Below are 26,163 nucleotides of genomic sequence, written 5' to 3' on the forward strand. Positions count from 1 at the left end.
CTTTAATGATGCTTTTAAATTGATGATCAATCATGGCTTTCCCGGGGGTCATGGTTTGAACAAACATGAATCTACACTACCTGAGGATGCTTCCATATAAATATGACCAATCACAACTTTGCTGTTCTCAAAAAGAAAAATTTTAAAGATTTTTTCTTTGTAATCCTACTCTGATCACCCACAATGACCTCACCCTTGCTTCAGGGTTCATGATTTGAACAAACCTCACTACCAGAGGATGCTTCCATATAACTATGAACAAACAAAGCTTTGATTTTTAAATTTCCTATGTATTTCTATGTTTAACTTTGATACCCCATCGTGTCCCCACCCTACCCAGGGTTATAATTTGAGCATACTTGAATCTTCATCTCCCCTTGGAAAAGGGCGTGGCCCTTCATTTGAACAAGCTTGAATCCTCTTTACCTAAGAATACTTTGTGACAAATTTGGTTGAAATTGGTTCATTTGTTCCTAAGAAGAAGATGAAAATGTGAAAAGTTTATGACAAGGCCGACAACGACAACAACGCAGACGACGACAGGAAACGGACAAATTTTGATCAGAAAAGCTCACTTGAGCCTTCGGCTCAGGTGAGCTAACAAGAGGCCCACGGGCCTTATAGGTCACCTGAGTATTGTGTAACAACTTTCAAACAATTAAATTTGGTTCAACCGGAGGCAATGAAATTCACAATTTGCAATTTTGAAAGAGGCACCATTGCTTATCATAATTGTTAACTTAGCATGCTTACTCTATTTACTTAATACCCAGAGGTAGATCAGAGTAACAAAGAGAAAATGCACTTCCACTTTATAACCAGTTGTGCACCTCACCCCAAAGGAACCACTGACCCAGGGCCATACATTTCAAAAAATTTTGCAAATTTTATCATAAAATGGTTGATTAATACCAAAGAGCAGATTTCAAAGCATTAATTTATTTTCAGGATATGTATCCCCCCCCACCACCCACCCCCCTTTGACCCTGGGGGCATTAAAAACCACTTTGCTAGATGCACCTTTCTTCATCATAAATATATATATACTTGGATCATTGGCTTAAAACCCAGAAGCAAAGAAAAATATTTACAAAGAATAAATGTAATTTTACTATATAATCAATAGAGCCCCGACTTAACACCAGAACCCCTGACCCTGGGGCCATAAAATTCACAATTTTGGAAGAGGCACTCTTGCTCATCATAACTATGTACTTACTTAGTGTATTTAATACCCAGGAGCAGAGAATAAGATTTTCAAAGAAATAATGCATTTTCACTATATTATCTATAGGGCCCCGCCCTAACACCAGAACCCCTGACCCTGGGGCCATAAAATTCACAATTTTGGAAGAGGCACTCTTGTTCATCATAACTATGTGCTTAGTTAGTTTATCTAATACCCAGGAGCAGAGAAGATTTTCAAAGAAATAATGCATTTTCACTATATAATTTATAGAGCCCCGCCCTAACACCAGAACCCCTGACCCTGGGGCCATAAAATTCACAAATCTTGAAGAGGCACTCTTGCTCATCATAACTATGTGCTTATTTAGTGTATTTAATACCCAGGAGCAGAGAAGAAGATTTTCAAAGAAATAATGCATTTTCACTATATTATCTATAGAGCCCCGCCCTAACACCAGAACCCCTGACCCTGGGGCCATAAAATTCACAAATCTGGAAGAGACACTCTTGCTCATCATAACTATGTGCTTAGTTAGTATATATAATACCCAGGAGCAGAGAAGAAGATTATCAAAGAAATAATGCATTTTCACTATATAATCTATAGAGCCCCGCCCTAGCACTAGAACCCCTGACCCTGGGGCCATGAATTTCACAATTTTGGTAGAGGGCTTAATGCTCATTACATTCATGCCAATAGTTTGCCTGCTTGATGTCCAGGAGTAAAGAAGAAGATTTTTAAAGATTTCATTAATTTTAGTGGTTTTGGCCCCACCCCTCAGGCCCCAGGGGGGCGGGGACCATGAAATTCACAATTTTTGTTCCCCTCTACCCATAGATGCTGTATACCAAATTTGGTTGAAATTGGTTCAGTGGTTTCAGAGAAGAAGCTGAAAATGTTCAAATGTTAACACACGACACACGACGCACGACGGACGACGGACGAAAACGGATAGCAATAGGTCACCTGAGTTACTCAGGTGGCTAAAAATGCGAAAATATACATTCTTAATAAGCATCATTTTTGTGTAAGGAGTATATGCATTAGAGTTACACAACTGCCATTTTTATGTGAAATAAAACGATTAAATGGTTTGAGGGATGCTCACTCCTCCATGACACCTGATCCCACCTCTGATGTTTTGGAGGTCCGTGTTTGCTCTGCTCCTATTTTGTATTGTTTTATGGACTTTGTTATTGAATACTGTTCTTTATCTCAATTTCCTTCATGAGACTCAGAAACAGGTTGTGAAATAAAAAAAAATAACTTTCCCCAAAATTGATGAAGTGAATGTGGTAACAATTCACCTTAATATGCAAGACTGCTGGAAACTTCAAATTTTCAGTGGGTATCAATTCTTCGCTTTTTTTTTAAACTGACTATGATCAAACTGTTAAAATTTTTCACCTGAGGACCACCCACTGATGTCCACTTTGTTGACACTATAAGGTGGTTCTGTCCTTTCACATGCTGGACTCCTCAAGAAAGAATTAATCCCTAGCTTTTTAAACAAAGCAGTAGCTAGTGCTGTAGACAAACTTCCATCAAATGACAGACCATGATCATCCATCCACTTCATCAGAGAAAAATCTATGGAGAAAACATTTCTTACAACGTTTAAAGTATTAAGGAATAGCAATTTTAAAACAAAAATATCAAAATATACAAATCCCACACGTAAAGATGTATGATAATGCATTTTTTTTTTTGATAAAAAAAAATTCCCACCTTTGATATTAAAATCCATGGTGAGGTCACAATTGAGAATGGGAATAAGGACTTCTTTTAATATAGGAATATCCAAATCACAGACTGCAGGTTCTAAACACACAGAAACCCCCATGTCTAAAACATATTTCTTAGATACTTCCAGCTGAGTGGCTTTAAATCTATAAGAGAAATTGTTATATGACTTACATCTTTATTACCATCATTTTAAGAAAAGATACTACAGACAAAACAAAACTAAACACACTTACTTGATGAAGACAACATTTCCAATATTCATGGAGACTTCTCTACCTAGATTTTATAAGAAATAAGAAAATTAATAAACAAGCATAGACTTTTTATGAGGTCAATCCATTGAAATAATGAATTCACAGTGAAGCTTATCAATAGAACACAAACCCTTGGCCGATCATGCTAGCTGAAATGTAGATTATTTTAAACAAAATTTGACTGTATTCAATTTTTTTGGCTCATAAAATCAGTACTTAATTATACCTGGTTAAGCAGCCATGTGTATTTAGTGCTAGTTCTTTTGAGAATAAGATAAATGCTGAAATAAAGAAAACTGAAAACCCAAGAGAGAAGAGGAGACAAACATGAAAAATGATTAATTCTCTTGTTACCGACATGTCCTTATATACTGAGCAAAATAAGTTTAGCAATTGTTTTTCCATAGGTATAATTTTAAAAATATTTTTCAAAATTGTTTTATTTTGTTTCTACATAAAATCAATTTTCAAAAAGGTAACAAAAGACACACTTCTTTTTTTAACTTGACGCGCAGAAACCGCGTCGTCCAATTTTGTGAAAATTCAACAATACAAATGGACATGCTCGAACGCGCATGGTCCTGGAAGAATTTTTTACTTGAAAAGCCCTTCAAACACGCTTTTTAAAGAAAACCGGTGAAAAATTGCAAAAACGTCTAATTGGGAAACGTCCAGGACTTTTAAAAAATGAACGTCAAACAACTATAGAGATGCTAAGGCCTGTTGCTCACAAAAAGATGTCGTTGAACACTTTCTTGTGCATCCGTTAACCATATGTCGACTTTTAAACCGATCCCGGACCACATGACATATAAGTGATTATCAGCGCTCAGGACGTTCACGAAAAACGACGGTTAGTCAAGATCGTCTTACTGTTACAACGTCGAGACGTTACCGTTTCATGGCTGCTTCTTAAAGTTACAGAAGAATTACGCCATGCAACTGGACTGAGGTTATATGCACAAAGTGTAAGAAACCAGCTAGGTTTAGCAAATCTTCGAGCTCAAAAACCTCTCGTAGCAGTACCACTAACTCAACGTCATGGACAATCCCGCCTCGCATGGGCAATGTCCGTCCGCATACCGCACGACACACAAACTCTCCTTCGTCAGAATGATGTTAGGATCTTTGATTGGCTCGCGATATTGCCAGATTTGTCAGCAATTGAACACGTTTGGGACATTCTTAGTCATCGATTAAGACAACGACATAACGTCAACAACGTAGGGGAACTGACCCTTGTCCTGCAGCAGGAGTGGAACCAAATCACTATGCTAAAATACAAAACCTTATAAGGAGCCTGAGACCCCGTTGTGTTATTGTTATTGCTGCAATTGGAGGCCTTACACAATATTGAAATTGAATCTTACTTTCCAAACCCGTACGTATCAGTTATCAGTTTCACGATATTTCTTACAAAACAATACAAATTTGCCTCATTTTGATTTGTGGTGACACGCTCACTTAAAAATTTAATTGTAAGTGCTGTGTCTATTTTTTAAACTTTTTTTTATGATAAATATCTTAAATTGCTAAACTTATTTTGCTCAGTATATACTGAACTTACAATATAGCTGGGCAATTCAAGTAAACAATTATACCCTGCCCGTTTTGTACTCCAACCTATACAACTGACTTTAAAATGAATTCAGAACACTTATATCACTAGTAGTACCGGGGTAAAGTAATTAACTTTCATTTAATACTACAAAGATATTATACCCCAGAAATTGTTGAAATCTAGCAATCCATAACTGAATGTTTTCTTTTCAATTCCTCCAGAGATGACATAGTTACACCTATCAAAGTGTAGGAAGATATGAAGTTTGAGGTTCAGCAGACTGAAGTCCACACAGCAGTCTATCCGTGTACAGTTAGAGGAAAGGCTGCATCTCACTTTGTCTGAGGTAATCTGGGGTAAAACTACCCAGTCCAATGGACACTCTGTAGTGAAAAGACATAGACTTGTTTAAAAGCGATGTTCAATGGACATTCTGTACAATTAACAGAAAAAAGATTAACCATTTATCATAACTTGAACTAATTACCTCCTCTATTTCTTATCACTGGAAATGAAACATATAGAATATCCATATAAATTCAACTCACCATTTTTCCATCCATGAACATTTGGAAAATATAGATCCCCAGATGCATCACAAGGTGTTTCTAAAAGGTATTGTTCAACACCCAGTTGCTGGAGCAGTAAAGTCTTGGCATTGTTCTTTAGATCACTCACTGAAGGTATGTCCATTTCTTGTAACCAATCAGTAAGTGAGAAATCTGTAGACGAATAGTATTTAGGCTGTTTAATAAAGGAAGAAAACTCTGTAACTGCTCTAATGTATTCCGTTGTATTTTCTACATAAACATAAATTCACAACATCCATTTTCTATCGTCTTTAGCAGAGACTCATCTTTTATTACATACTCTTGCTTTCTCCAGTGATAATGGCTCTGATTGTTGGTAGCCTGGTATTTCTTAAAATGGGGATGTCAATTGAACACTCTCCTCCATTCAGACACACAGAGGCATGAACATTGAACACATACACATTCTCATTTGTTATTGGCTTTACACTTAACCTAAAGAAGAATTTAACATTCAAGCTAGCATTTATAAACAGATATTTACATTTCCAATGTTTTTGTCCAAGATAAAATTACAAACAATTAATGTACTTTATTTCTTAATAAATGCATTGGTTCATCAATAGGCGCGGTTAAAAATCATGAGCAAATAGAGACAGAAGCGGGGCTTGTAGCACCTAGATTGGCGGAATTAAGAGCATGTAAATATAAGGAATAACTGTCAGATTTTTTGCTTTCATGACGATTATCAATCGATTGGGTTTCATAATAATTCTATGCATAAATGCCTTCGGCGTTTATGCAAATTATCACACAAGCCACTCGATTGATCACATCATGAAATAAAAAAAAATTAGACAGTTATTCCTTACATGCTAAATGGCTGTTAAAAATATGAAAGTACTTGTTCAGTTTATACTACTTATTTTAAATTTTGCTTGTTCAACTGAATTTTGATTAGTTCTTTTACATAGTTTATTTACATTTAAAACAATTACTTTGTTTCAAAATTACAAAGTAAACAAGTTTATAAAATGGATTTCTTTTATTCATAACTGTATAATTACTAATTAATCAAAAAATTAGACACAAATGCTCCTAAACGAGAAACTTAAACATACCTTAGTTTGATAAGACCGTCAGCCACACTGTAAGTTTTCACTTCTCCCCACACATAGTCATTAAGTTTGATGGTCTCTTTTATGTTTTCCATTCCTATTTGTAGTTCCAATTTGTCCAGGTCCAGAAGAGCAAACACATGTAACCCAAGGCCAAGGACAGGAATATCAGCACAGCACTCTATCCCTGTACAGTAGTCAGGTATATAGCAGGACATTGGGTCAGGGATCTTGGATGGTAGGTAAAGGATGGTCTTTGCACATTCTAGAAAAAAAATGCAAATGTGTGTATTCTGTAGATCACTATATTACATGCATCAAAACATCTATTTTTTTTTACAAGACAGTCATTGACTCCATTTTAGTGAGACAAAATTTTCATGAGTGGTGGCTAATGCTCAATAATCTCAGGGAATAATAAAATATGTGAGAACGAATTTTCCGTAGGAAAACTGTCTCACATAAATACACGAAAATAAAGTTCTTGCAAATAAAAAATTATTTACAGTATATTCTTTATTCCTGGTTTAATAATCTGTCACTTTATTTCAATTATTGTCACAGCTCTCGCTCTGTGATTTGGTGTTCGAATCATGGCCAATACTAATTGAAGTCAAAAAAATTAGTCGCAACTGTTCTTCGCAAAAGCACTTGGCATTTTGAAGTGAAAGTCTCTGGGTCTTTTGGATGAAACCTAAAACCCCAAGGTCTTGTGGCAAGGTAGGCATTGGCATGGTAAAGACCATTACTGTTCAATTAATGGCCTTGATTCTGAATTCTTTGTATTATTTCAGAATTTTTTTTCTTGTATTATTTTTATATTAAATTTTATTTTTGACTTGGGTGTGTAAAGGTCTTAATCTGTAGTCCTTCATACAGTGAAGTCTCTATGTAAAAAAAAACTCAAACAGGACATAAAACAGCATACAATCAATCAATCATAACTCACATCAAGAAGTAGGTTCACTAACTCCATAAAATGGTCCTGTTTATATACCAATTAACTGACCTAGTCCCAATGTCCTATTTCAAACATCAATATAAAGTAGGGACTTGCATTTGGTGCTTTTATTTCTCATAAAAAATCATAAGTATTGATAAACAGGCTTAATGAAACTGAAATATTTTTTTAAATTAAGAAGAAAATGAGTGAATTAGAGCATCTTCTACTTACATGTATAATGATTAAAATATGTAATTAAACATTTCAGATCAGAGGTTAGGGGCTATGCAAAATGTTCAAAAACGGCTTACATTTTTGCCATTTATAAAGAAATTTTCAAACTTCATGACATCATAATACGTATTAGACTGAAGAGAAAATCATATCATTTTTAATTGTTATGTACTCATCAAGGGTTCAACTGAAATTTAACATATTGTCAAGTAAATTCAAGCAGTTCTAATTTTTCAGAAATTCACAGGGCCAAAAGCCGTATATACATAAGTGAACTCTGTTCCTTCAAAGTAAATAAATACATTTTCTGTCTATATACTTGAACATCATAGTTTATTTACATTAAATTCTTCTGATTATTTCTTTCAAAAATACATTTTTATTAAATGTATCTTGTCTACAGGGGTTATAGAATTTACTACCAGAAGTAAGATTCAAAGAAACTTTGGTTTACATACTATTGTGTATCCCTTGTATAGAGGGTATGTATGGCATCCTGGTTCTGTCACATTTGGGTCTTTGGAAGAAGTCAGTCAGATTAAGCTGGTCCAGCAGTAACATCACAGCGCCCTCTGCCAGCTGTTCATTGAGATCCAGTGATTTCTCCCTCATCCAATCAGTCAATGAGAAGTCTTAATTCAAAGGAACTTATAAACTGAGAACTATTTTCCCTTTATACTAAATAGCTTGAAATGGAATACAAGTTCATCATCAAAACATGTGACTGTTGCCAAAATGCTGCATCATCTTTTCCTCATATTCTAGATATTTGCAACCAAGCTGTTCTTATATATAAACCTATTCACTAATCTACTAAAAATATGAATCTAAAGATCCATTTCCCAAACACAAGTTGGGTCAAAGAAGGAATTACGTTTAGTTAAAGCACTGCTACATTAAAGGATTATAAATATACCTTTGCGCAAAGCATACTCACTCCTTATGTCAATCAACTGTCTCTGATCACAAAGTGGAATTTCCTGATTTTTAAGAAGATGAAGACCATCATTTGTTGGAATACATGCAACCTTCACGTCAAAGTCAAAGCAAATGAGTATTCTTAAATCCACTATAAAGCCTTTGTTTCCTGGAATTTGCTCTATCTTGTATCTGTTTGATTATAAAACAATTTTAAAAAATAATAATTACCTCTGAATATAACATGACATAAAAAATGAAGCTTCAAAGTACAAAAAAAAAAAAATTACAAAAAATTATGTCCTTTTCAAGGAAAGAAAGATGGTCCTATCTCAGCTAGAACCCTTTTTTCTTATCTAAATAGCGTTAAACTGTGTTATCTAGAATTTTAATATTTTGAATACCATGAATTCGCTGGAGTTAGTTAAGACCCTTTTTCTTTTGTTAACTTCAATATTTTGAATCATCAAAAATATCAACCTTTTTTCTGGACCCCATAGGGTTTGTGATGGCTAGGTTTAACTGTAATAATTAGACAATGACAAAGAAAAATAATAAAAAGGAATCATTCTAGGCAGACCCATTTTGATAAAATCCTATAATTTGATACATTTGGCATATTACGGATCAAAATCTGAAAGTTCAACTTAATCCAAACTAATACCAGGAAGATTTTGATGCAAAGCATTTATTTTCATGAACTCATTAACCTACGTAATTTCTACTGGAGGTGGATTTCCAGAGCCAAGTGTCAAAATCTGTTGCTTTCCTGAAAGTAAAAATTATTGACTATTATTAATGACACACAAAATTTATCATTCATTATAATAATGAAATGAAATATCTTGCGGATTGAAAATAAAAGCAGTAAACATTTTATTACTGCACACCTACCATACTCATATTCTAATATATGTGTTTTCAGAAGCATCTTATTTCCAAAACCAATGTCTAAGGAGAAATCACATGGGTCTAACTTGAACCAGAATGGGATGTTCTTGGTTATTTTGGTATCTCCCAGGGGTATGTTGAAAGTCAGCTGAAGACAACAGTCAATTCCCCAGCAGTTAGGAGGCTGTTCACATGTTACCATCTCCTTCAGCTGTTCTGGTAAATTCTTTCGCACATCAAACTCAGCTGGACAATCTACAATCATGCAAGAGTGAAACAGTTATTAATGTTATTATCAATAAGGTTATAAATTAAAGATATAAACATAAATTCTAAGAAATATAACCAGGAAATCCACCTGCAAACAAAATATGAACAATATTACTTAACTGAAAGATGGCAACTTAATTCATTAGTGATATGTGTGCCAGCTGTTTCAGTAAATACCAGTCCTTAAAAAAATTGAATATATATCTCTTTCATAATAAATTAAAATCTCTGTGACTAATTCAACCCAGATATCATGATAAGTCACAGCCGTTTAATGTTTTTTCTTTGCATGAATATGCTAGCTGTTATTCAAAATGTTTCTAATAAATTTTTTTCCTACTAGGCATGCACAAACTAGATCATATTAGAACTGTTTATCATCTACATTATGTTTATTTCATACTCAGTGAACTATGCTACATTTTCAAGTACGTTCTGAAATATCTTTCTCAGCTTTGGTACACTTGCTCTCAAAGTATCAAGATTTTCACTCTTTATATCTTCGGATATATGATGGTACAATCAATGCAAGAATTTCATAACCGTGAGTCTCAAACTAAACTTTCAAAAATAACATTGGATCAAGTTGAAAACAATTCCAACTGTATTAAGTATCATTATTGGTTCAATTTCCTGCTTCTTTAAAGTTAAGTTTGAAAAAAAAAATTATGGTCAGAGCATTGTATGTCAAATATTAACATTCACAATACAATTACATGTATTTTCATCACTTACTTTCTGGAGCAGGTGGAATACCGGGGCATGGTCCTGATGTTATTACATCCTGCAAGATTAAAATTTATTCTTGAAAATGGTTACCTATTGATATCAAAGTAACAAGCTATAGGATATAACTATCTTTCTTCTGAAGAAAAACCACCAAATGTAGTTATGCTTACATTCAGATTAAACTTTTTAAGTACAAGCTCAAAAGCTTCCTCTGTCATCTTTCCTCCAATTTTTTCAAGCAGTCCAGCAAAGGAGCCATTTCCTAATTACAGGACAAAATAAATAAATCTTTCTCAAGTTTCTTATGAGTAATTCATTAATGCTTTGCACTCAAGAAAATATATTAAACAAAACATATCCTACATATGAAATTTATTCCATATAAAAATACAAACATTGCATATCCTAAATATCCTCCAAATTTGTAAGTATGGAGGTTATATGTAATGTAATGTAATTTACAGAAAAACTCTTTTTCAAAATAAAATTTACTTTTGTAAATTTCCGAAACTTGTATCTCTGAAAACTTGTACCTGGAAAAACAAAGTCCCTGCATACAGGAATAGGAATCCTCAAATCTGTGAATAAATATTTGTCTAAAATGCAATCTGCTGGTGAAGACAAACAAATCATAAGTCCAAACTGCAAAATGAACACTCCTTCATCAACATTTCTGCCAATGCTGTACCTAAAATGATATGAAAATATTTGATATAACTTATTTCTTCCTCAAACCAAGTTATACTGTAAAATGACAAAGTCCTGAAAAGTTGTCTTTTAATTACACCAGAAAATGGTTAACTCCATTACAGACAATCTCAATGTACAGCGAGCAACTGTCAGAAAATCAACACATATGTATGACCAACCAAAAGGTGTTTTCCTTAATCATACTCACATGACTTTCACATTTGAGCTTATTTCTGCAACTTCATTTGTTCCTATTTAAAAATTGGATAATTTTACAAAGCAATGATGATTTAGTATCACATTTTGATCTTTAAATAAAAATAGCTTAATAATTATTTGAAATGAAGGAAAAACAACAACAACCCCTTAATATATATTTCTTTTCGGTGAATTTCATTCTCAGGGAAATCACAAATGCATTTCTTTTGTAATAATTTATGGTTACAGGTTTATAGACTGTTTTTAGCTGTATCTAAATTCTTACCCCAATTGTAATTCAATAGAACTTTTGTCCACAGGTATTTTTCAAAACCAACTTGTACAACAAAACTGCACGGATCCAATTCTATGAATGCAGACAAAGTTCTACTGAAGGAATATCCCAGAAGTTTTACATTAATGTCTGCCCAAACATCTATCCTCAGACAGTCTTTCTGAATTTTATAGTACAGAATATTGGCAAGGTTTCCTTGTAGTTCCTCTAAAGTAATCTTAGCACAGGCTGAAATTCATAAATTAAAATCTTCATATAATAACAATATTAAAACCAACAAGGCCTATGGACCAAAACCTTCACCTGAGCCATGCTGTTCAACCAAACAGATCCCCCGCCCTCATCCTGGTTAGAATGCCTCCCATATATTCACAATGTAGCACATTGCAGAATCACATCAAAACGATTTTGAAGAATGTAACAGATTTGTAATGAGAATAACTACCAAATTAATAATAACAAACATTTTTTGAGGTTGTATATGTCCTTCAATCTAAAATAATAATCCGTATAAGGATAAAAATTTTAACTTAATTTCGTAAGTTTATTCTCACTTCAACTTTACACGCCATGGTGACATTCCGAACTGTCTGGATTGTTCAGGATTCTTCTAACATTTCGTGTATTTAAAAATTAATGAAATTTTCACAGAATCAAGAGGAAAATATCGCTAAGCGATGGTATCAATGAGATTAAATTTGACCGTTTAATATTAGAGGCAAGGTCAGATCAAGGTCATTACCTTTTTCCTGGACATTAAGAATAAAAAAAATACTGTTTCCAATCATGCGATCCCTACTTGTTATTCAAAAGATTGAATGTTTTTCTTTTTGCATAAAAAGATATTACCATATAAAGCCTATATGATAATATATATTACCAAACTGACATGGATAATTTAAATAAAATGGATATTTGCTAATCCGAATTTCCTCTACTTTTCCTAAATTTTTAGGATTTATTACTTATTTTTATATGCTTCCTATATTTAACTTTTTCCAATTTTCACATATAGTAAAGTTGTCGTATACAGGTATAAAATGAGACAAAAACTAAAAGTTTTGATCGTTTACTTAGAGAGAAATAACACATTTTTACAGATTTTTGGCTCAAATTTGTACTTAGATTTGAAGCATTTACAAGCCAACATAGTTCTAGTATGTGTGCAAAATCTTATTTATTTGATATATTTTGAAACTTTAGTCCCTTATTATTAATTTAACTTACAATTGAAAATTTCATCTAGTCTTTGATTGTGAAAAAATTATAACTAAATTCAATGTTCTATAATAATTTTGAGAGGCAGAAAAGAAGATATTTTCCTACGCCTCCATTCCGCCAATAATATAGTCCCTGCTGGTTTTCAAATGCAGTTTACCATTTCTATTTTAAGTTGTATAATTGTGAAGAGGAAAGAAAAATATGGTCTTTTAAATCTCTTACATCTTAATATAAAAGACATATCAACAAATGTACTTTGATTATTCCATCTAGTCAGAAACCAGAGATGAACCCTACCTTAAGGTTATCTTCCGTGTTTTTCTTTGCTACATTGGCTTTATATGTAAGTTTAGAACAAATTCTATGTTCATCTGAGGTAGCTTTCTCGAAATCTGATTGAAATTTGCCTTAACTCTGAGATTAAAATATGGAAAAGTAATGAAAATAACAACATATGATCGACATATTTCAATCAAAAAGGTTCATTTGCGCCTTTGGCTTGGTGAGTTAAAATACAGTATGGAAGACTTTCATAAGATTACATAGCCAACCTCAACATATGTTTTTTTTTTCTTGAAAAGCAAAGTCCCAAAACACAGTTATAATCAGTTGTGTCAATTTGTACATTCCTAATTGCAACATTTCTGCCATTTAAGGAGAATGGACACAGTTTCAGTCAAAAATTTTCAAAATTCTTTCTTCATGTTTTTATACTTACAAATATTAAACTAATGTATTTCTGAATCCAATCATCAAAAATTTGAATTTCATTTGTTGAGATTGATTTATTGTACATGTATATTGTTAAACGTCGGTTAGCAAAAAAATTCCACTAAAGAATGAACCTGCTCAAAAAACTTTTAACCTGGTCACGTCACTACTCCAGAAAAGTAGGTCAAATTCATCATCCAAAGCAAGTCCAGTGGTGTGCATCCTTAGATATATTATACTTGCAAGTTTTTTTTATCTTATTTTAGGATTTAACTTGCTTAAAAAGGTTTAACATGGTCCTTCCTCCATAAAATTTAAATTCAGAATCCAATGCAAACCTGGTAATTTAATGTGTATGAATCCTTAGCACTATCACCCATGCAATATAACGTTTTAATATAATTATGCTGAATTGAGACCTTGTCTAAAAACTTGAACCTCATTAAAATATTACTGAAAGAATTTCGATATGAGACGCCTATGCCAATGGCATTATAAAATACCAAATTCATTGATGTGAGCTAAATATATCAAGTTCAATTCCTACACAAATCATCCAATGAAAGGCGTTCATTGAGATCTGATCTTGAACCATCTGTTGATAACCTTCTCCGTTCCAGCTCTGCAATAATCTGACCATGTGTCATCTTATCTGGCTTAGGTGATTGAATATCCTCATTAAGCTTGTCCTGAATAATATAAAACATTATTTTTGAAAACAAACTTAGCAACATTTATATGTTTAAGGTAGTTATACCACCTTTTAGTTGTTATTATAAAGATCCCCTATTCCCAAAAATGTGAGTAGTTCACTTTTAAATTGTAGCTTAGAATCCCTCTTGAGAATTTTTCACTCATATGGAGACGCCACCACTTGCCGGTGTAGGATTGATTCCTTACTCCAAGACTCTAGAGCAGACTGCGCCACACAGGCTACAGGTGGGTAGTTGAATAGCCCAAGTGTCTCAAGTGGCCTGAATTTGTAAATACTAGAACACACAAAACTTACCTTTGCCATTTTTAATAACTTCAGAAATTCATCTGTCAGCTCAGAGGTAACTTTTTTAATAATTGCTTTTCCTTGCTCTTTCACTTGCCTAAACAGGGCTTCTTTCATGAAGAGATTTTTGAAATTCACTGCAAGCATAATATGAAATATTTAAACATAATGAAAAATATAAAAGCATTATTTTTAGATTTGGCTTGTTTGCATTTCAAATTCCAAGGCAAGAGATGTTTGTTAAACCCTTACGCCCCCCCCCCCTCCATGGGCAGACATGAGTTGAAATGAACAGAACCGGCAAAAGGAATTTTTGTAAGTCACAGGTGCTAAACTCTAGAAAAATCATTTAATCATACCCAAAACAGATCTTTATCTAGATATTCGTATGATAAATCTAATATATATCTGTACATAATCTCATTTCAATAGAAGCAACCTCTATCTGCACAGAAAATGAATGAAAACTGCACATTATTGGAATTTTTCTAAATGCAAGGGATATAACTTTGTAAAAATTGCTCGATGCAAATTCTGCAAAGAAAATGAATAGAATCTAATGGTGGACCGACAAACAGAGAGACAACAGCAAAGCAGCATGCCCTCCCTTCTCTGAAGTGGGGTATAATAAAAAAATATTTGTTGCCTTATCAAGTCATACTAATCTAGCGATATATCAATATTTAACTTTGCTTATAATGTATCATGATGCATTTTTCAATTCTGACATAAATTTAGGTTTTAATGTTTGAACTGATTGTGGAGAGGGCTTATATAGGCTATGCCTGCTGCCCAATCCCTTTATGTATTTTCACATAAAATATGTTCAAATCAATTCAAATGTTTGAACTGAGCTAGACTAACAGTTTCTCTTCTACCTTAACTTAAATTGCATAAGGCCTAGAGTGGGCAAAAATGCTCCTGAGTCACATTTACCACTTTTTCCTATCAAAAGAAAATTTGAAGAAACCCCTTCTTTACAGTGGCACCATTTATTATAAACATGTATGAAATGATGTTTATCATACTTAATCTGATACATTTGGCAGTGTTTTCATGTTCTCTAGGATGCCTATAGATTTATTGTAAATATTAAGATACCTCTAAATCATATGTATTCATATTGTCATATTGTTTGATGATTCTTCTGAACAATCCCTCCAGATTAAATCTTAATGACAGTTATGTCTAGGAATTTCTATTAAGATGGTCAAATTACATTACCACAATATTTCTACGTCATGTTGTTTAAATGTATGCTTACACATGATTGATACCAATATATGGTTCTTGATGACGATCAATTTTATTGTATGGCTGTACTACATGCACTTGTAATAAGATTTTTTTTAGCTTAACTCTGCAGCCAAAACCTTTTTATTGTGCGTCAGGATAGAATCAGTCAATGTCATTAGATAACAGATGTTATATGCTTGCCTTCAATTTTTCTTTGGACATGCAATGAAGCACAAAATTTTGAGGCAACATGAACCTAAAAGATTATCAACCAAATTTACCAAATTTTATGCAAGGGTTATTTTCACCTTAATTTATCAAAATTACATCAATATTATTTGTCAATGCTGCTATTAAATTAAGAGTTGTGCCCCTTTTCAGTGAAATTATTATCAGTAGAAAACGAAATGATGAGTGACGGAGATTTACAGAGATTAAAAAAATCCTACATTAACAGTAATCGATCTCTGTTATAGGTTTGTAAGCTGTTTTTGGTACTTTATTGATAAAACAAAAGACTTGAGTTGGCTTCTGACAGCATTTTCACAAAGGTCATACCTTCTTTGGACTTGAAGCGGCAAAATCTTTTATACAAACTTAATAAATAATAACAAAAAACTTACACTGAGGCCACACCAACGATCCATCTGGTAAACAGGTTGGAACAGGTAGAACAGCATTGTCCAACAAGTTAATAAACACCAGGCAGTTTTCTGCATCATTAAAGCTACACAGTCCAACTCCAAATGTTGCCAGAGTTGCATTAGTTCCTTTGAAAATTTTGTATCTACATAAATAATAAAGGAGAAAAGTGAGATTAGAAATATAGTTTTGAAAAATGAGAAGTGAAATTCATGGCACTGTTTGAAACTAAGGCTAGTCCAGTATAATGATCAAGGTTAGTACATTTGCCAGGACTTTTGTACTAAACAAGTAAAATTTTACTTTCAGCTCTACTGAGCAAAAAGCTCACTTGAGCTTTTCCGTTCACATTTTGCCTGGCAACCATATATTTTTCTAAAAGAACTCAGGTTATTTTCAAACAAACTTACTAGAAACCTTGGATGAAGGGAATTCAAGTTTGTTTAAATGAATGACCAACCTAGTGCCAAGGGTAGATTATCATGAATTAGTGAAAAATAAATGTCATCTTTTAAAGATCTTCTCATGAAACATTGGGCGGAAAAACAAACATTTGGAAACATCCTCAGGTAGTAAAAATTTACCGTTTACCGGGAAATATTTCCACGTTTTTCCCCTTTTACCATACTCAAGTTCGTGAATTCAAGGAACACATATAATTTCTGTAAAGTAACTGTATCCCAGGAAATTTTAAATGGGGCAAAAATTATCTTGTATACATTTTTCAAATCAAGACCCTGGGATAGGGTGAGTCAACATTTAATGAGCTATCAGTATTACACAAGAATGTCTTCTCAGACCAAAGCTTTAAATAAAATGATGTGGTCCAAGGTTTCTTTTAAGAAAAAAAAGATCTAAAATTCAAATCATGCTTACCTGATGATCAACTCTACTCCTCCCAGCAAATCCAGTTTGTTTCCTGAATTCAATTCTCCTTCAAATCCTAATTAAAATCACGACAATCGATACTAAATTCTCATGTTCGTTAACTTTTAAAGCTAAATGCATTCAATTGTTATAAAATATTATCATACAATTACCATCATAACTGATATCTGTTGGAATCTCAATTTTGTATGTGTATGAATCTATTCCAAGATTAAACAACATTCGGGGGGAAGCACATGGATCAAAGCGTGCCCACACTTTGAAAACTTTTAGAAATATGGCAAACTTCATGTTGACACAACATTCCAGTCCTAAACACATGCTATCAAAGGTGCAGTAGACATTATGTTTTGGCATGGTGAAGGTCATCAATGGACATCCTATGAAGTATAATACCTGTTATATAAAATATCAGCAGAGAGAAAATTGACTGGTGAAAGTAATATGATATTAACTTAGAAATACACATATTGACACCTTTGTCTAATTTTACTAGTCTTTCAATCAGCTGTGCTCTTGATCCCTTTGTGTCTTTGCCTCTTTCAAGTAGTTCATTCACAAGCTGGTCTTCAGTCATTTCATAAGGATTTCTACATGTTGTATTGTCTATGATATCCTATATGTCAAACAGAAGTACAGGGTTATACTTGTTTATGTATGAGTGTTGTCCGGTAAAATCGTGGACAAGTTTTCTAGTTTGAAAAATAATCACTACGACGTTCTGAAAATTTTACTAATCTTTAGTACATATTTTTTATGAATAAACACAATAAACACAGCAAATTTCAGATAGTTATATGCATAAATAAACAAATTATGAGATTTTTGTTATGTATTGTTTCGCTTTACGGCGTATGGATGATAACGTCTAAGTGTCTAAAACAACATCGCGTTTCATAAAGCGTTTGCTAAAAATAAAGTTGGATGAGTCCCTCTATAATTTAGGAATTTCTGTGTGCACGTACTCGGTTCTCCAGACACGGTTGAGGAACCAATCTGGCACACTCTTGCGATCTTTTGAAGATTTATTAGAAAGTTACGGACAAAATTCTCACTATCAATCAAAATATCCAAATGCGTTGAAAATTTAAAAAAGACGACAAAATAGATCATGAAATTGTATGAGCATAATTTTTACCCCAATCTTATCTATTTAAAACTTTTATTTTCAATTAATACTCGTGTATTCTTTGATAAAATCTTGATTTTTTTACCTTGCGCCGTAGGGCCGTACACTGTGCATATTCAAGCTTAAAACATCTTTGTTTTTGTGTTTTTATCAATCAAATTATGAAGCACTTAAATATGATAAATAAACATTTACTTAAAATTTTAGCTTTATGCGCCCATATGTTTTTTTTTTTTAGAAAAACGCTTTGTCCACGATTTTACCGGACAACCCTAGTACACTGTTGAAAAGTTTGTATTCTGTATGCATTAATGAAGCCTAAATGGATTCAGGGTTTGATAAATATATAGTTACTGTGCTCCATAAGCCAGAGTTGTGTTTACAGTAGATTAAAGACATCTCTTCAAAAATGCTAAATTTTGTCATTATAACAACCACAAAATTCACAAAATGCTAACTTTAAACAGAAAAATCAATCCCAACAGTAAATTAATTCCTCTGAACAAAATTATTCATCAGATATGAACATTCTCAGCATAGACAAGCTAGATCCATGGGACTAGTTAACTTTTCAACAGATAGAAGTATGCATGTCTAATAACGTAAGATTTTATCCTTCAATTTTCTTTGGTAATGCAGTATTAACTTCTGAAAATTTAATCCATAAATTGTGCATTTTTCAAGCAATTTTCCACACATATTATTTGTTGTAGAGTCTAAAAATAACTTGTTTTAAAACTTTAAAAACTCAAATCATTTCATCATCAAGGGGAAAATAGCAGCATACCTTTATCCCCCTCATAACTCTTGCCATAGCATCCTTGCTTTTTGTCATTCCAAATCTTTCAAGAAATTCCAAGATTGTGCCAAATTTCAGACGTCTGATTTTGAATTTCTTCAAAAATTTGTCCGCTGTCTTCAAAAGTGTTGTAAAAATCCCTGAAACAGTCATTTTCCTCTAAATTTCTTTAATCAAAGATTTCCAACAAAGAGTTTAAAGCTTCAGAAGTATATAAAGTAAAACTTCCAATCTGGTTCCAGAGAATTTGACTGGGTTAGACAAGTGAATTCATTCTACATGTTGTTGACATGGGTTTGCTGGGGGCACCTATGGTATATCAATCAATAAGTTTATTACCTTTAAGATGTTAAAAGTACCTTTTATAGGGAAAATGGATCTTTTTACATTGAGGGTACCAGTGTTCATAATGGCAGCACACTGATGATCATCTTCAACAAACTCTAAATCTGGGGCCTTGGGAATGTTTATGCGTGATTGCACTTTGTAGAAAAAACCACCTGGTTCATCTGAATAATGTAACAATTAAATATCAAAATATGAAAGTGATAATATTTCAAAATAAAAAAAACAAGAAACAGTGTCTTGACTCTTAAACCCTTAGTATGGTGCTTAAGGCCCAATGGGGCGGGGGATTCATCATGCCATCTTCCAACATGGCAGTGAACATTAAGTCAATGGCTCATACAGCCCAGCAAAATTATTTTAAAGCACTTTTTAATTTCATTTTCAAGTCCCTTTAAAACACTTTCAAACATTACAATCATGCAGATTAGGAAAAAAATACAAAAATATGGAGTTTTTTTCTTAATTGATGCAATAGCACTTTATCAAATTAGCATCGAAGATTTGAGCATTTAACATGCAAATTTAAACACTTTCTACTACTTTTGAATTTTCAAGAACTTTGAAGGACTGAGTCAAAAATCAAGCAATTTTCATGGACGGTATGAATCCTGTAGCCATCAATTTGTTAACAAAACATTTAAGACTGAAGTCTTTTTTTCTGGGAATTATCATAGGCGCTCCCCATGTATTTCTGTAAATGGCGTATGATAAGTATAGGTGTACCCCTCTATACTATAAAATAACCGGTTATTTTATAGTATAGAGGGGTAGACCTACATGTATATATATATATATATATATATATATATATATATATATATATATATATATATATATATATATATATATATATCATACGTCATTTACAGAATTACATGGGGAGCACGTATGGGAATTACGTTTAGCAGGATTGATTTCACACACCTGACTTTTATACAAACACAAAAAAAGAAAGAAAAAAAGATTTTTTTTCTTTTTTTCTCGATCCATATCAATATTTTCATAATTTTTTTTCAGTTCAAAATGTATCAATTTCTGATATTATCACAATTAATAAAGTACAGCAAAACTCGGTTATAACGAAGTCGCTGGGACCTATGAAATTACTTCGTTTAATCCCGCTTCAGACAAATTTGTAGATTACTGATTTTTTATTTTACTTTATTTCCTCAAAATGACTGATTTTCGTTGATAATGCTGGAGATTCTCAAAATAAAGAAAAAAAATAGATGCAGATGCAAATGTAAACTATTTAACCACTCATCAGGCTCATGTGTTTCAATAGCATTAATAACAGTTTCTTGACCGGAAGTCCGAGAGTTACTACACTACGCCAAGTTAGAGAAAATTCGACCGCTGTATCTGAACAACAGGCAATTAAATATGCCCAAGAATATTTACTTCGCTCAGATCAAGACATTAACAAGAAAACATTGATGTAACCATCAATTGTCGCCCGGGAAATATATAAAGTGAACAATGAATTAAACGAGTATTGATCATCAAACCGCTTCTTCAATAGTGAAAAGGCATGCGTCTAATTGATGGAGACGATGGTAGCGAATATTTTGAAAACTTGCAGTCAGCTAAAAATCAATCAAAAACGATACCATTTTAAACTTGATGAATTCCTCAAGTAAATGTTGGCTGCATAAATATAAATTGAAGTTAGACACACGCATCACCTATATTTAAAAATGTATTCATTTTCAATTTTAGAATATAAAACACGAACTGTGCATAGTACGTTTTTATCCGAGAAGTAAAATTCGATGTTCTAAAAAAAGGGACCTGTCGTTTTTTCGAAAGTTAATGATAAGCAACTTTATATATCAAATATGAAAAGCATATATATTTTTACAGATTCACTTTAGGAAAGTAAATATATTATGTATCTCGTAATTTTTGAACGGAAAGGACATTCTGATTAACAATCTTTTCAATGTTTAGAAAACCTTTAATTATAAATAACTACTCCCACCCCAATCCCCATATACCAACACTTAAACTTATATGTATAGAGCAGCCCGGTCCTCCGGGCTGCAATAAACCTAATGCATGGTAGAAATCGGACTGCGTACATTTATGTTGTACATGGCGGACTAGGATGTTTTGATTAAATTGTCGGAAGGGGGAGTGTTTTATTTAAATGTTATCTGTTCAGAGGGATAAAAAACCAACTTTCGGTAATGGAATGAAAACCATTCAACCATTAAATAACTGATCTGGCAAAGTAAAAGATGTCCTATATTGTTTGGTACATAGTTATATCCCGTATATAATTTTTCACCCTAAAAGTAGAGTGTTGCGTTTTCATTGACGGTGAGTATATGAAAATCGGGATTCTGTTCGAAGCGAACGTTATTGTAAATAAAAATGGCGGCTAAGAAACGGTTTGCGTATGTAAATTTCTTGTCACTTGTTTAACAAGTTGAACTTGTTATGATATTTAACGTCGATTGTTATTGAACTAAAACTTGATGTATTCATAATAGACTTAAAGATTCTTTTTAATATTCAAAAAGGTCTTGAAACGGGATAAATTCGTAACACAGTCAGTCATACGGGGTGTGAAATGGAAATCCGTATTGGGACTCGGCTTCGCCTCGCCCAATATGGATTTCCATTTCACACCCTGTATGAATCCGTATTAGGTCCCTAACTGACTGTGTAGCTAATAATATCCGTACTTCGTTATAACCGTATAAGAAAGTCATTAATTTTATATAGCTGGGGATCCAAGATGACTTCGCTATATTCGCAAATTCGCAATATCCGTGTTCGTATTAACCGAGTTTTAATTTTTAGATAGCAAATTAACATAAGTACGAAATGGACAATTTTATGGCTGTCACATCTCTCTAGGTATGATAATCATGAACAGATGAGTGCAATCGAGATTAGGTTCAACCGAATATTGCTACTGTTACATAATTATAAATCAGTTACACTTTCATTTTCATAATTAAACAAATTCTTAAAAGTCAATATTAATACTTAATTCATATTTTGTTTCTTTATTCAGGAGTTGGACAAGTAAGCAATGAAATTGCACAAATACAATAAAACATGTTTGCTGTTGCTTTCTTTTGGGTAATTGGATATTTTACTCAATTTTAAAGCCTTATTATAAAACCTATATTTTGAGTTTGTTCCTAAATTAAATTTACTCAAAATAGTAGATTTTCTTGAAACTGTGCATTTACTGTCAGTGTACATTTTATTTGGTATATAGAATTTTTTTCATTATTGATCAGAAATTTATACACAAATATTAAATCAACTTTCTCTTTGATGTTTAAAATATTTCTGTCATTTGTGCAAGTAAAATCCAGAAAGGTCATAAACAAATGAAAAACATTATTAGGTCTATTTCTCCATATTTTTTTTTTAAAAGTTTGCAATAAAAAGGGGTCTGGCCATTCATTTTGAATAAAACTTGTTCCATTTATTCAAAATAATATTCATAATTATAAAGTTTAGTTGAGAATTGCTCTTTGTTTCACAAAAAGTTTCCAATTTCACACAATTGTAAATGACACTAGAAATATGTCAACCGACTATTAAACAGACATCTATACAGAACACCTTATTCTTTCAAATTCCCCGAAATATTGACATTCAAGAAATGCAAGTGAGGGTTGGAAGAGAATTGAATAATTCAGCTTACTTTTTATGTCTTTTGTATCATCTGGATCAAAGCTGTTATCAGAAAAATCTGGAATAGGGAAAGCCAGTTCTGTGTTGGAAAGAATGGGGTCTAGATTTTGCTCATCTTTTCCATTCAGACCAACTAAGCTTCCAGCTTTTAATGTAACATCCTGAATAATATATAGAAGATTCAATTACAAAAATATTATTCAAAAAGACAATAAACTATTTATATACTTTCCATCAAATATCTTTTCAAACACTGAACGTGTTGTCTCCCTTTTTCATTGAATATATAAATTAAAAAAAAAAAAAAAAAAAAAAAAAAAAATTTTAGCTTGATATGTTGATTATGGAAGCCTACGGAAGCCCATTTAGGACTTATCAAAAAATATTTTTGAATTCGTTATAACGATTTTTAAAATTCGTTATAACGAATTTAATTTGTTAAAACAGATTTATTGAATTCGTTATAACGAATTTCATTTGCTATAACAGATTCATTGAATTCGTTATAACGAATTTAATTCTTTATTACAGATTTATTGAATTCGTTATAACGATTACTTCTGTTATTACAGATTTATTGAATTCGTTATAACAAATTCAAGAATTTGTTTTAACAAATTTTTGAATTGCAGCCAGTGATCAGAAAAGCTCTCATGGACTTTCAGCTTAGGTGAGCTTAAAAGTACTTTGATGAACATAATTTCAAAAAGCTATACTGGAGTTTCTACTAATACATACGGAATCAAATACATATGGAGTCTCTATGTACATGTATATGCATTAAGCACATCATTCAAGTAACAAGAACAAATAACATGATTAAAATAAATACTAGTTAAAACTATTCTCATTTTAAATACCATAAACACAAGCTTGTAGTCATCACAAATTTGTTTCCATTGAGGCACTTCAGGAATGATGGAATCAAGATACTTGGTAGGGTCAATATAATCTCCATCCTTCTGAAAGGCTAGATGAATATGATTGGCACAATTTGATCCGGTTGCAATACCAATGGTTTGACCAGCTGCAAACTACAAACAAACATCCATGTTGTTAAGAACTGCACACTATCAATTGCAAGTATTTCATATTGCTTTTGTTTAAAATAACATTTAAAACTCCTTGATTTAACGTACCTATTTAACTGTGAATTTATAAAATTTTACTGTACAGAAGGAAGATTTACTCACTGTGTAATTAGATATCATCAACTTTGGAAAAATGTCTTTGTAACAATGATTTGAAAATAATTACCCATCTACCCTCTTCAGTTTCAATGGTGGATTCAGGTTTTATATTTGTTATGAAGATTGTAATCCCTTGAAGTGAACCTCCTTCAGGTTTAATGACTACTGTGTCAGTAGCCTCAGCATCAACAGTTATAAAACCACTAAATGGAGCTACAATCTGTGATATATTGTATTAAGAAAGGAAATTACAAATCTGTAAAAGTACACTTCTGTGTCATTAATTACGAAATATGTGTAAGTATGAGTCTAAAAGCTCATTTTAGCCGCAAAATCTTTAAACAAAGTGAATTCTGAAACAAGTTAAATGTTGTTCGCCATTTTTTAAAAGTTACACTAGGAACCACGTATCAGAAGATGCAAACTTAGTATTCCCTGTCAAATTAGTTTATTGAAAAAAGCTCATAGAAAACAAAAGTAAACATCAGTTCTATAAAAATGTTATTTGTAATGTATGTTTTTGTGATCTTGACCTTTGGGCCTCAAAATCAATACTAGGCCATAAGGAGGTGTGAATTGAAAGCTAAAAGGCTTTTCAAAAAATATCAATCTGAAAATGAAAGTGTAATACAGAGACAAAGTGTCTGAAATTATTATCCTGGCATTTGTCTTGTTTGAACTCAAGAATAATATGGGTTTCTTTAATCCATAGAAAGATGTTATTTTAAAATTAATTGGTAAAAAAAATTATGACCTTTTTCTTTCTGACCACAAAATAAAAAAAGGTATTTATTAGACCAGAAGGAATTGTTATAAAAGTATGAGATTTATTGCATGTTTTGCCAGATAAAACATTTGAATATTGCAAGGAATTTGAATTGTCTTATTGTGGTCCCATGTGGCCCAGGGGCCATGATTTACAACAAATCCTACTCCAGGAAGTGTATAAGTGGGCAACTCATTTCAGATAATAACCCCATTTGTATGTTAAGATTTCTTTAAATAAATTTGTTTTATGTTTTGGTTAACAAAGTTTGGAAAACTGAATATAATAAGATCATAGTATAGGTCCAAATCAAAACACTGAATATCACCAATATGTATTATCAGTAATAAAGATAAACATATCTTGCATTGATACTTTCTTTCAAGCCAAGTAAATGTATGTCACTCGTCAGTATTTCAGAAAAGTTCACGCAGATCCTCTGTTTCTAAACTATTTATTAAAATTCAAATTTAATAACATTTTTAAATTCAATAATGTTAATGTTTTAATATTCAACGAAAAAACAGCTCAAAAAGCTACAATTAAATAGAATTTTGTTAATGAGGGAATATTTCTTGTGGTGGAAGGATATTTAGCAGATAATTCTGCAAATCTGCACATTTATTAAATTTAATATCTTGGAACTTTAGCCTCAAATACTTTTACTCGGAGAATATTTTCCGTTATGATATTGCTAGGAATATTTGATATAGATCTAAATTTATATTTTTAGAACAAGTTTTACACCTTCTTTCAACAAATTTTGCCCAAAAATAAAGATATGTCAAATAAGTCTTGATAAAATTTATACAATATCTTGCCTGAAATTCACATATTTTGACAAATACTTCAAAATTAACATCACTGACACCAACTTTTTCTTTCATTATTTTAAAGTACTCGATACTTGTGACTGATCAGCAATATAATTTACGCGCATTAATTTCCAAGATTTGTTCAGTGATAAATATTATTCAAACTATTTTATGTAAAATAAAATTAGATTT

The 26,163-nt window shown here is 32.3% G+C and overlaps 1 protein-coding gene across 1 annotated transcript in view; it reads right to left on the bottom strand.

The window, feature by feature from the left end:
- The window catches only part of LOC134255325 (uncharacterized), a gene marked incomplete at its 3' end in the record, with an annotated part of 92,696 nt that overhangs the window by 26,289 nt on the left and 40,244 nt on the right, over nt 1-26,163 (bottom strand). Inside the window, exons 24-48 of the mRNA XM_062737847.1 lie at nt 24,458-24,610; nt 24,061-24,234; nt 23,211-23,361; nt 19,552-19,701; nt 19,181-19,332; nt 17,742-17,880; nt 17,417-17,644; nt 17,253-17,319; nt 16,410-16,521; nt 14,046-14,172; nt 11,558-11,794; nt 11,282-11,324; nt 10,917-11,071; nt 10,554-10,645; nt 10,390-10,438; nt 9,388-9,639; nt 9,208-9,262; nt 8,513-8,685; nt 8,034-8,207; nt 6,418-6,663; nt 5,299-5,472; nt 4,912-5,133; nt 3,169-3,211; nt 2,918-3,078; nt 2,597-2,779 (exon numbers count right to left, since the gene is read on the bottom strand). Coding sequence (XP_062593831.1) covers nt 2,597-2,779; nt 2,918-3,078; nt 3,169-3,211; nt 4,912-5,133; nt 5,299-5,472; nt 6,418-6,663; nt 8,034-8,207; nt 8,513-8,685; nt 9,208-9,262; nt 9,388-9,639; nt 10,390-10,438; nt 10,554-10,645; nt 10,917-11,071; nt 11,282-11,324; nt 11,558-11,794; nt 14,046-14,172; nt 16,410-16,521; nt 17,253-17,319; nt 17,417-17,644; nt 17,742-17,880; nt 19,181-19,332; nt 19,552-19,701; nt 23,211-23,361; nt 24,061-24,234; nt 24,458-24,610 — 3,712 coding nt within the window. The remainder of the gene's footprint in view (nt 1-2,596; nt 2,780-2,917; nt 3,079-3,168; nt 3,212-4,911; nt 5,134-5,298; nt 5,473-6,417; nt 6,664-8,033; nt 8,208-8,512; nt 8,686-9,207; nt 9,263-9,387; nt 9,640-10,389; nt 10,439-10,553; nt 10,646-10,916; nt 11,072-11,281; nt 11,325-11,557; nt 11,795-14,045; nt 14,173-16,409; nt 16,522-17,252; nt 17,320-17,416; nt 17,645-17,741; nt 17,881-19,180; nt 19,333-19,551; nt 19,702-23,210; nt 23,362-24,060; nt 24,235-24,457; nt 24,611-26,163) is intronic.

This window comes from Saccostrea cucullata, unplaced genomic scaffold (genome assembly GCF_032062105.1).
Source record: "Saccostrea cucullata isolate Sc308-1 unplaced genomic scaffold, CSIRO_AGI_Scuc_v1 ctg978, whole genome shotgun sequence".
In the NCBI taxonomy this organism is placed as follows: Eukaryota; Metazoa; Mollusca; class Bivalvia; order Ostreida; family Ostreidae; genus Saccostrea; species Saccostrea cuccullata.